Source organism: Thalassophryne amazonica, chromosome 5 (genome assembly GCF_902500255.1).
Source record: "Thalassophryne amazonica chromosome 5, fThaAma1.1, whole genome shotgun sequence".
In the NCBI taxonomy this organism is placed as follows: Eukaryota; Metazoa; Chordata; class Actinopteri; order Batrachoidiformes; family Batrachoididae; genus Thalassophryne; species Thalassophryne amazonica.
In genome coordinates this window covers 128771788-128784503 of record NC_047107.1, presented here as the reverse complement: position 1 = coordinate 128784503, position 12716 = coordinate 128771788, and the positions used below count along the sequence as shown (strand labels likewise).

At 42.2% G+C, this 12716-nt stretch overlaps 1 protein-coding gene across 1 annotated transcript in view; it reads right to left on the bottom strand.

Moving 5' to 3' along the window:
* Positions 1–12716, bottom strand: part of LOC117511321 (protein mono-ADP-ribosyltransferase PARP14-like) — a 95868-nt gene that overhangs the window by 52042 nt on the left and 31110 nt on the right. The window contains 6 exon segments of the mRNA XM_034171350.1: positions 5201–5283; positions 5286–5421; positions 5781–5789; positions 5791–5820; positions 5822–6022; positions 7477–7552. Of these exon segments, the coding sequence (XP_034027241.1) occupies positions 5201–5283; positions 5286–5421; positions 5781–5789; positions 5791–5820; positions 5822–6022; positions 7477–7552 (535 nt within the window).

Here is a 12716-nt window from a genome sequence, read left to right as displayed (position 1 = left end):
AAGAAAACAAAGAATTAAATGGAACAGTTAAGCAATTCTGACAAATTCTCTTCTAAGACTGTATGTGAAACTCTGTCCTCATCTTCACCATGAAGTCACAAATTTCTATAGTGTTTGGCCATGCTGGTCACAGTGAGAGTCCTCAGACAGACGGACCTGGGCACTTAGCACTGTGAGGTGGCACATTCTTAGACACACACACACACACACACACACACACACACACACACACACACACACACACACACACACACACACACACACACACACACACACACACACACACACACACACACACACACACACACACACACAACACACACACACACACACACACACACACACACACACACACACACAGAAATGAAATGCTGCTGTTCAAGACACTCAATTACACACCAGCGGACTGGAAGGGGAACAGCAGACACCCCAAAGCTGTCCGACTTGGCCCAGCGCATCAGGACCATAATCAGGGAGACGGCACTCTCTGGTAGGCTATGGGAAAAAATCTAAATCATTTTATATTTAATTTTCCCCAACCCTACGTTTTAGGAGTGTCTGAACACAGACCTGCTTCCATCCCCTCCCTGTGTGGCTGATACTCCACTTGATTGATGTTAGAGTGCTGGTACACTGTAAAAACTGAAGTTCACCAACTACCTTGAAAATGTGAATTAATTTAACTGAATATCAGTTAACTCACTGTAAAGATAAAATTTGTTTCAACTCACTATTAGTAAAGATGGTGTTGCGGCGTTTTGGGATTACCTTTCACTGCTATGCAGATGATAGTTATATATGCCGACAACTGCTGGTAATCTCGTTCACATAAAATCCTTAGAAGATTGCCTTGCAGCAGTGAGAAGTTGGATGTGTAGAAACTTCCTACTTTTAAACTCTGAAAAGACTGAAATGATGGTTCTTGGTCCAGTGAGACATTGGCATCAATTTGACCAGTTAACGCTCAGCCTCGGCTCGTGTGTCATACATCATACCGACAAAGTGAGGAACCTTGGGGTAATTTTTGATCCTTCATTGTCCTTTGGTCTCCATATTAGAAATATTACTAGGACTGCTTTCTTCCACCTGTGAAATATAGTGAAGATTCGTCCCATCCTGTCTATGGCTGATGCTGAGACCTTGATCCATGCGTTCATCTCTTCTAGATTGGACTACTGCAATGTTCTATTTTCTGGTTTACTGCAGTCTAGCATTAGGGCTCTCCAATTGGTTCGGAATGCTGCAGCCAGACTTTTGACATGAAGCAGAAAGTACAACTACATTACACCCATTTTGGCATCTCTTCACTGGCTTCCTGTCCCAGTGAGATCAGATTTTAAGGTTCTGCTACTAAGCTATAAAATTATTCATGGACTGGCACCTCCCTACCTAGCTGACCTAATTAAACCTTACGTACCGGCCCGGGCTTTACGTTCTCAGGGTGCAGGACTACTTTGTGTCCCTAAGGTGAATAAGAAGTCTGCGGGTCACAGAGCTTTCTCTTATCATGCCCCTGTTCTGCGGAATGATCTCCCTGCATCAATAAAACAGTCAGATTCTGTGGAGACTTTCAAGTCCAGACTTAAGACGCACTTATTTTCCCTTTCATATGGCTAGCATACTGGTACAGTTTTGTTTTACGCTTTTTCTCTTTTAATTCATGTTATTAGTAATTGGAGCGAGCTGCAGCCTCAACTTTACCTAAATTCTGGGTCTTTTAGTGAAGCTTAGGGCTAGTGGCCGGCGATCACCTTAGTATTTCTCTGTTTTTCTTGTTGATTAATACTGGCAAATTATACAGTATTTTTTGTCTTTCTGATGCCTGATTCTGTTTTTTCTCTGTTTAAGGTGCAGGTCCATCCAGAGATGGGAGTTGTTTGTGTTGGCGACCCTCCTGTCCTATGCGCCAACAGCAATTCTTGTATATTCGTCCGTGAATTGTTCTGTGAATTATTTCTGTAATTTATATTTGTAGCATGGCCCAAGCAGAGGGTCACCCCTTTGAGTCTGGTCTGCTTGAGGTTTCTTCCTCAGAGGGAGTTTTTCCTTACCACTGTTGCTCTGGGGGTTGGTAAGGTTAGACTTTACCTGTGTGAAGCGCCTTGAGGCAACTCTGTTGTGATTTGGCGCTATATAAAGGAAATCAATCAATCAATCAATCAACTTTTTTTTTATATAGCGCCAAATCACAACAAACAGTTGCCCCAAGGCGCTTTATATTGTAAGGCAAGCCATACACAATCATGAAAAACCCCAACGGTCAAAACGACCCCCTGTGAGCAAGCACTTGGCAACAGTGGGAAGGAAAAAAACTCCCTCTTAACAGGAGAAACCGCCAGCAGAACCAGGCTCAGGGAGGGGCAGTCTTCTGCTGAGACTGGTTGGGGCTGAGGGAAAGAACCAGGAAAAAGACATGCTGTGGAGGGGGGCAGAGATCGATCACTAATGATTAAATGCGGAGTAGTGATGCTACAGAGCAAAAAGAGAAAGAAACATGTGCATCATGGGAAAACCCCCCCACAGTCCACGTCTAAAGCAAAGCATAACTAAGGGATAGTCCAGGGTCAACCCGATCCAGCCCTAACTATAAGCCTTAGCGAAAAGGAAAGTTTTAAGCCTAATCTTAAAAAGTAGAGAGGGTATCTGTCTCCCTGATCTGAATTGGGAGCTGGTTTCCACAGGAGAGGAGCCTGAAAGCTGAAGGCTCTGCCTCCCATTCTACTCTTACAAACCCTAGGAACTACAAGTAAGCCTGCAGTCTGAGAGCGAAGCGCTCTATTAGGGTGATATGGTACTACGAGGTCCCTGAGATAAGATGGGACCTGATTATTCAAAACCTTATAAGTAAGAAGAAGAATTTTAAATTCTATTCTAGAATTAACAGGAAGCCAATGAAGAGAGGCCAAACACGGGTGAGATATGCTCTCTCCTGCTAGTCCCCGTCAGTACTCTAGCTGCAGCATTTTGAATTAACTGAAGGCTTTTTAGGGAACTTTTAGGACAACCTGATAATAAAGAATTACAATAGTCCAGCCTAGAGGAAATAAATGCATGAATTAGTTTTTCAGCATCACTCTGAGACAAGACCTTTCTGATTTTAGAGATATTGCGTAAATGCAAAAAAGCAGTCCTACATATTTGTTTAATATGCGCTTTGAATGACATATCCTGATCAAAAATGACTCCAAGATTTCTCACAGTATTACTAGAGGTCAGGGAAATGCCATCCAGAGTAAAGATCTGGTAGACACCATGCTTCTAAGATTTGTGGGGCCAAGTACAATAACTTCAGTTTTATCTGAGTTTAAAAGCAGGAAATAAATTGAAACTGAAATTGAAGACAATAGATACGTTTAAGTTCAGATTTTAAATAACATACAGTTGTATGCAAATGTTTGGGCACCCCTGATAATTTTCATGATTTTCCTTTATAAATCATTGGTTGTCTGGATCAGAAATCTCAGTTAAATATATCATATAGCAGACAATCACACTGATATTTCATTCATTCATTCATCTTCTACCACTTAGTCCAATTAAGGGTCGCGGGGGGCTGAAGCCTATCCCAGCAGTCATAGGGCACAAGGCGGGGTACACCCAGGACAGGACGCCAGTCTGTTGCAGGGCCACAAACAGACAAACACCACACACACACCCACCCACACACACACACACACCTAAGGACAATTTTTAAAGATTCCAATTCACCTAACCCGCATGTCTTTGGATGTGGGAGGAAACCGGAGCACCCGGAGGAAACCCACGTAAACACGGGGAGAACATGCAAACTCCACACAGAAAGGCCGCGGGAAGTGAACCCACGACCTTCTTGCTGTGAGGCAACAGTGCTAACCACTAAGCCACTGTGCTGCCCACACTGATATTTGAGAAGTGAAATGAAGTTCTAGTATTTACAGAAAATGTGCAATAATTATTTAAACAAAATTGGGCAGGTGCATAAATTTGGGCACCCTTGTCATTTTATTGATTTGAATACATTTAGCACTAATTATTGGAAGAGAAAATTGGTTTGGGAAGCTCACTGACATCAACAATCTTTGTTTTCAGGTCATTTGAGAGTTGTTTAGAGGCTCCCATGTTGCTACTCATTAGAAGAGATGCAAAGAGGAGAAACATTTGCAAATGGCCACCTTAAATACCCTTTCTCATGATTGGATTCACATGTGTATGGAGGTCAAGGGTCAGTGAGCTTACCAAACCAATTTTGTGTTCCAATAATTAGTGCTACATGTATTCAATCAATAAAATGACAAGGGTGCCCAATTTATGCACCTACCCAATTTTGTTTAAATAATTATTGCACACTTCTGTACATACTAGAAACTTCATTTTACTTCTCAAATATCACGTGTGTTTGTCCACTATATGATATATTTAACTGAAATTTCTGATCCAGACACCAATGATGTATAAAGGAAAGTCATGAAAATCATCAGGGGTGCCCAAACCTTTGCATACAACTGTATCACAGACATATCACTGCAATATCGTATTTTAAAGAACTGCACATAAGCAAACAACGTAACCAATGTGACAACATGCCGGCACTGAAATGTGCGTCAGAGTACTCCTGAATGTTCGTAGGATGTGTTCTTAGGTAAGAACAAGTCCTGGATAAGAAAACATTCATGAATGCCACAATCTTCGTAAAAACGTCATAAGCAGGACATGGAACAAATTTGTTCTTAAGAACAGTTCATGCTCGAGACCCAGTGTCTGATGATCGATTGATTCCCGGACAGGATATCTGCATCCAGGGTCGATCGAGACATGTCTGTGTTTGGCTTTGTTTAACATGGAAATGTCTCTGTATGCTAACAAACACATGGCCTTTGACAGACTGTTGACCTGGTCCACAGGTTTTACTGTCGCAAACCACCATCCAGTGACCTTGTGACACCATCACATTTTTCCAGGCCTCTCTTGAGCTCAAAGTTCGAGGCCCAAAAACAAGAACCGTCACCACCACAGGCACACCTTCTGGAAACCTGGATTGTAGTCTTAATCTAGGACAGCCATCAGGGACAGATAACCAAATACCACCCTCTCTGCAAAACGCATATTAAACCCGTAAAAACCACTTTTCCAGATAAAGCATCACATAGCTCCGCCCCTTTTTGTTCACTGGAGGAGGTGCTACAATCTAAATTAATTACTTTAGACAAATGTGGAGACTCACGTCCAACGTCTGGCTGTCACTGGGGTGGATGACTATGTCCACCTCCTTCAGGTATTGTTGGTCCTCTGCTGCTGAAAGGTGTGGATCTCCCTCAGCAGGAGTCTGGACACCAGGTCTTTGGGGAAGCCCAGGTTTCCTGTTCCAAGCGCGGGGAAGGACAGTGATCTCATCTGATGTCTCTCAGCCTCGTCCAGGCAAAACCTGATAATCGATTCCAACATCTACAGCAAAAACACAGGGATGATTTTATTCTGCTTAAGAAAATAATACAAAAAACGATCTGATTTAAGATCCCCCCCCAAAAAACAAAACAAATTAAGGCTACACCCACCCCAGCCACACCTACATGTGGCAGCTGTGTCCAATCACAACTCTGGGGGTGCAGACATGTACATACATATATATTTATGTATTTATGAGTACGTACATGTATAGTGTACATACACATGTACATTTGTAAGTGATACAAATTTTAAAAAGACAAAAAAGTTCATTCTAAGTTTTTTTTTTTTTTTTAAGTATGATGTCATTAAACAAACTGACCAATCATAACTGAGCTGTGGTCAGTGTGGCCGCTCACCTTCTCAGCCGGACCCCGATCCTTTGTCCCAATAGGGACAAAACAGTATGAAAAACCTTCTGGCATTTCAGCTTGAAGCCGTCGGTGATGACGACTTGACCGTACTTCAGCATGGCCGCGCTGAGGCACTGGCACGAACCGGCTAACTGCAGTTTGGACCCAGCCGCCTGCAGGATGGCCTTTGAAATGGCTCCCTGGTCCAGGTCCAGGTTCTCTGAGATGGTGTTGATGATGACGTCAGTCTGAGGATCAATATGATGGAAACGTCCATCAGATTATAAAATCAGCCAAAATAATTCACAAACTGAAAAAAAAAACCCAAAAAAAAACTTGAATAAACTCTTGAATTATCTTGAATAAACTCATCACAGTGACGCTACAGGTACTTTTAACGGCCGTCCTTTTTGCTCAAATTAAATCAGCAGTTTAAGTCCTTCTCTTCTGTAAATTTCTAAGTTTTAAACACAACAAGAAAGATATGAAGAAAATAACAGTCGTGCAAACAGGGGGCGCTACAATAAAAAAACACTACAAAACAGTCTATATGTATTTGGACAGAGAGTTTCTGTAACGCGGCCTCTTTAAAGCACCGTGAGAGTTCAAAGAAAACCAATCACAGTGTTCTTGAGGTGTCAATTTTCAGCTTAATTCAACAAATTTTAAAAAAACATTGAAACTTTTATACACAGACAATGTGTGTACAATGTGCGTCATGTGGGATTTATGTCTGTTCATGATGTGGTCTGCTTGGTGTTTGTTTACTGCACACTCTTGTCTGGTGTTGGGATCTGGGTGTGTCTTGTCTCTTGGTTGTCACGCCCTTTTCCTGTTTGCTCTCCCACACCTGCATCTCATCTGCTTTAATCATTTGTTATTTAAACCCTCTGCTTGCACTCATGCTTTGCCAGTTCATTGTTCCCTTTGTGTCTTCGTTCCAGCGTTCTTGATCTTGTTTTGTCTTGCCGTTCTGAACCTTTTGCCCGTTTTTGACCTCGACTTTGTCTCATGTTTTGGATACCATTACCAATTCTGGCCTACTTATCTGCGTACCGACCTTATTCTGGCTCTCCATTAAAACCCTTTACACTATGCTCTGGTGTGAGTCTCACATTTGTGTCCAGCCTTTTTGGGTCCAGGCCTGTGACAATGTGACCAAATTGTAATTCACACTCAGTGTCCTGTAGCCAGTGTTCTGTATGGTAAATCTGTCTGCAGGAAGCAGGTCTCAAAAACTGAGTGAGTTTACAAGATGGAGACAAGTGAGGGAAGCCACCAAGACATCCAGGCAACTATGAAGGAGATACAGATTTCTGGAGAACCTTTGAAGGATTTTTTTCCTCTCCTCTGCTCCACCAAGAAGCTGGACAGAAACCACCACTTCCTGCTGTCATCATGAGACGTCACCAGGGTCAGAGACCTGATCCTTCGACACTTCCATTTCTCACCCAGTTCCTCGGATATGGTCATTAATTCAGATAGTGACCTTTGATTTGACCTTAGACCTATGACCTTTACATGACCTGTGTTGGGGAAGACGGTCCACTGAGTTCGACTTGAATTGCTCTTTGTGTTTAAAAGATATCACCACAGACACACAGACAGCGACACATACACAGACAGACAGAGACACACAGACAGACAGAAAGAGAGATGCAGACAGACAGAAACACACAGACAGAGACACTCTCTGACTCACAGTCTGGTCCTGAATGTTGCCCGAACACAAAATGATCTTCAGACCCTCAGCAGTGGTTTGCTCCGCCCTCCCCAGCCTGCAGCCAATCAGAGAACAGGAGCGATCAGGCTCAGCATGAACATTCTGATTTATTGGTTCTAATCTAGAGGCCATGCTGTAAAATGTGTATATATAAGATAAGATAAGATAGATAAGATGCCTTTTATTGTCATTGAATAAAATTCAACAAAATTTAAATTGCAGCTTCACCTTGTCTAACATACGACATCGTAACATCGTAAAACCTCATACAACAATTTAAGACAAAGGACAAAAATACACATTCAACTACAGTATATACACAGAGAATACAGTAGGCAAAGAAATGCAGCAGGGAATATCAAAAAGTGCTGTACGCATAGCAGCTCTATAGATAAAAGTGCTGTGTGCATGACAGTTCTATAAATAAAGTGTAATGTGCCAGGAGTTGCAGACCCTGTAAATAAATAAATAAAACAGGCCAGATATACTGAATGCATGATTACAGTCCCTAAAAAGGTGTGTGTGTGTGTGTGCATATGTGTCTATGTGTCGATAACTATAGAATGATGGGGTGTATATGAAAAAACTACAAGGGAGGGGGGCAAGGGCTAATAGCTCTGACAGCCCTAGGAAAAAACTGTCTCTCAGTCTGTTTGTAGTAACCCTTATATTTCTGTACCGCTTGCCTGATGGAAGCGGTACAAACAGTCTGTGGCCCGGGTGACTGGGGTCCGCAGCAATAGATTTGGCCCTTTTCTTGACACGACCCTCATAAATGGAGTCCAAGTCTGGGAGGGGGCAGCCAACAATGCCCTGTGCTGTCCTCACCACCTGCGCCAGACTCTTCTTCTCCTGGGCCGTACAGCTGCCATAACACACAGTCACATTAAGGCAGAGGATGCTCTCTATTGTGACCCTGTAAAAGTTTGCCAGCAGTCGGGAGGATAATCCAGCCCATTTCAGTTTCCTGGGGAAGAAGAGCCCTTTGTTGCTTCTTCTTCACCAGATGGGAGGTGTTCTAGACCAAGACAGATCAGATGTAATATGAGGCCCAGAAATGTGATGTTATCCACACGCTCCACCACTTCTTCGCCTATCAGGAGGGGGACGTGGTCTGTTTTCTTAGCCTTCCTAAAATCCACAATGACCTCCTTGGTCTTCCGCGTGTTAGTGTCAGATTGTTAACTGAACACCACTGAATAAGCTGCTGGACCTCCTCTCTGTAGTGGGTCTCATTATTATCTGAAATGAGACCCACTACTATAATTATTTACACATTATTCACTTTGCGTGTTTTTAGGAATCCGCTAGCTTAGCGTAGCTACTAGCTCTTAGCCGATTTAGCATGGCGGCTTCTCCTGTCTCTCCCGCACTTTCTGCTCTGGTGTGAAATGTTTAGTTATTCCTCGGCCTCCTTAGCAGTAACGGTACTTGTAATAAGTGTAGCTTATTCGTAGCTTTGGAGGCCAGGCTGGGTGAATTGGAGACTCGGCTCCGCACCGTGGAAAATTCTACAGCTAGCCAGGCCCCTGTAGTCGGTGCGGACCAAGGTAGCTTAGCCGCCGTTAGTTACGCCCTGGCAGATCCCGAGCAGCCGGGAGAGCAGGCTGACTGGGTGACTGTGAGGAGGAAGCGTAGCCCTAAACAGAATCCCCGTGTACACCGCCAACCCGTTCACATCTCTAACCTTTTTTCCCCACTCGACGACACACCCGCCGAGGATCAAACTCTGGTTATTGGCGACTCTGTTTTGCGAAATGTGAAGTTAGCGACACCAGCAACCATAGTCAATTGTCTTCCGGGGGCCAGAGCAGGCGACATTGAAGGAAATTTGAAACTGCTGGCTAAGGCTAAGCGTAAATTTGGTAAGATTGTAATTCACGTCGGCAGTAATGACACCCGGTTATGCCAATCGGAGGTCACTAAAATTAACATTAAATCGGTGTGTAACTTTGCAAAAACAATGTCGGACTCTGTAGTTTTCTCTGGGCCCCTCCCCAATCAGACCGGGAGTGACATGTTTAGCCGCATGTTCTCCTTGAATTGCTGGCTGTCTGAGTGGTGTCAAAAAAAATGAGGTGGGTTTCATAGATAATTGGCAAAGCTTCTGGGGAAAACCTGGTCTTGTTAGGAGAGACGGCATCCATCCCACTTTGGATGGAGCAGCTCTCATTTCTAGAAATCTGGCCAATTTTCTTAAATCCTCCAAACCGTGACTATCCAGGGTTGGGACCAGGAAGCAGAGTTGTAGTCTTACACACCTCTCTGCAGCTTCTCTCCCCCTGCCATCCCCTCATTACCCCATCCCCGTAGAGACGGTGCCTGCTCCCAGACTACCAATAACCAGCAAAAATCTATTTAAGCATAAAAATTCAAAAAGAAAAAATAATATAGCACCTTCAACTGCACCACAGACTAAAACAGTTAAATGTGGTCTATTAAACATTAGGTCTCTCTCTTCTAAGTCCCTGTTGGTAAATGATATAATAATTGATCAACATATTGATTTATTCTGCCTTACAGAAACCTGGTTACAGCAGGATGAATATGTTAGTTTAAATGAGTCAACACCCCCGAGTCACACTAACTGTCAGAATGCTCGTAGCACGGGCCGGGGCGAAGGATTAGCAGCAATCTTCCATTCCAGCTTATTAATTAATCAAAAACCCAGACAGAGCTTTAATTCATTTGAAAGCTTGACTCTTAGTCTTGTCCATCCAAATTGGAAGTCCCAAAAACCAGTTTTATTTGTTATTATCTATCGTCCACCTGGTCGTTACTGTGAGTTTCTCTGTGAATTTTCAGACCTTTTGTCTGACTTAGTGCTTAGCTTAGATAAGATAATTATAGTGGGCGATTTTAACATCCACACAGATGCTGAGAATGACAGCCTCAACACTGCATTTAATCTATTATTAGACTCTATTGGCTTTGCTCAAAAAGTAAATGAGTCCACCCACCACTTTAATCATATCTTAGATCTTGTTCTGACTTATGGTATGGAAATAGAAGACTTAACAGTATTCCCTGAAAACTCCCTTCTGTCTGATCATTTCTTAATAACATTACATTTACTCTGATGGACTACCCAGCAGTGGGGAATAAGTTTCATTACACTAGAAGTCTTTCAGAAAGCGCTGTAACTAGGTTTAAGGATATGATTCCTTCTTTATGTTCTCTAATGCCATATACCAACACAGTGCAGAGTAGCTACCTAAACTCTGTAAGTGAGATAGAGTATCTCGTCAATAGTTTTACATTCTCATTGAAGACAACTTTGGATGCTGTAGCTCCTCTAAAAAAAGAGAGCTTTAAATCAGAAGTGTCTGACTCCGTGGTATAACTCACAAACTCGTAGCTTAAAGCAGATAACCCGTAAGTTGGAGAGGAAATGGCGTCTCACTAATTTAGAAGATCTTCACTTAGCCTGGAAAAAGAGTCTGTTGCTCTATAAAAAAGCCCTCCGTAAAGCTAGGACATCTTTCTACTCATCACTAATTGAAGAAAATAAGAACAACCCCAGGTTTCTTTTCAGCACTGTAGCCAGGCTGACAAAGAGTCAGAGCTCTATTGAGCTGAGTATTCCATTAACTTTAACTAGTAATGACTTCATGACTTTCTTTGCTAACAAAATTTTAACTATTAGAGAAAAAATTACTCATAACCATCCCAAAGACGTATCGTTATCTTTGGCCGCTTTCAGTGATGCCGGTATTTGGTTAGACTCTTTCTCTCCGATTGTTCTGTCTGAGTTATTTTCATTAGTTACTTCATCCAAACCATCAACATGTTTATTAGACCCCATTCCTACCAGGCTGCTCAAGGAAGCCGTACCATTATTTAATGCTTCGATCTTAAATATGATCAATCTATCTTTGTTAGTTGGCTATGTACCACAGGCTTTTAAGGTGGCAGTAATTAAACCATACTTAAAAAGCCATCACTTGACCCAGCTATCTTAGCTAATTATAGGCCAATCTCCAACCTTCCTTTTCTCTCAAAAATTCTTGAAAGGGTAGTTGTAAAACAGCTAACTGATCATCTGCAGAGGAATGGTCTATTTGAAGAGTTTCAGTCAGGTTTTAGAATTCATCATAGTACAGAAACAGCATTAGTGAAGGTTACAAATGATCTTCTTATGGCCTCGGACAGTGGACTCATCTCTGTGCTTGTTCTGTTAGACCTCAGTGCTGCTTTTGATACTGTTGACCATAAAATTTATTACAGAGATTAGAGCATGCCATAGGTATTAAAGGCACTGCGCTGCGGTGGTTTGAATCATATTTGTCTAATAGATTACAATTTGTTCATGTAAATGGGGAATCTTCTTCACAGACTAAAGTTAATTATGGAGTTCCACAAGGTTCTGTGCTAGGACCAATTTTATTCACTTTATACATGCTTCCCTTAGGCAGTATTATTAGACGGTATTGCTTAAATTTCATTGTTACGCAGATGATACCCAGCTTTATCTATCCATGAAGCCAGAGGACACACACCAATTAGCTAAACTGCAGGATTGTCTTACAGACATAAAGACATGGATGACCTCTAATTTCCTGCTTTTAAACTCAGATAAAACTGAAGTTATTGTACTTGGCCCCACAAATCTTAGAAACATGGTGTCTAACCAGATCCTTACTCTGGATGGCATTACCCTGACCTCTAGTAATACTGTGAGAAATCTTGGAGTCATTTTTGATCAGGATATGTCATTCAAAGCGCATATTAAACAAATATGTAGGACTGCTTTTTTGCATTTACGCAATATCTCTAAAATCAGAAAGGTCTTGTCTCAGAGTGATGCTGAAAAACTAATTCATGCATTTATTTCCTCTAGGCTGGACTATTGTAATTCATTATTATCAGGTTGTCCTAAAAGTTCCCTAAAAAGCCTTCAGTTAATTCAAAATGCTGCAGCTAGAGTACTGACGGGGACTAGAAAGAGAGAGCATATCTCACCCATATTGGCCTCTCTTCATTGGCTTCCTGTTAATTCTAGAATAGAATTTAAAATTCTTCTTCTTACTTATAAGGTTTTGAATAATCAGGTCCCATCTTATCTTAGGGACCTCGTAGTACCATATCACCCCAATAGAGCGCTTCGCTCTCAGACTGCAGGCTTACTTGTAGTTCCTAGGGTTTGTAAGAGTAGAATGGGAGGCAGAGCCTTCAGCTTTCAGGCTCCTCTCCTGTGGAACCAGCTCCCAATTCAGATC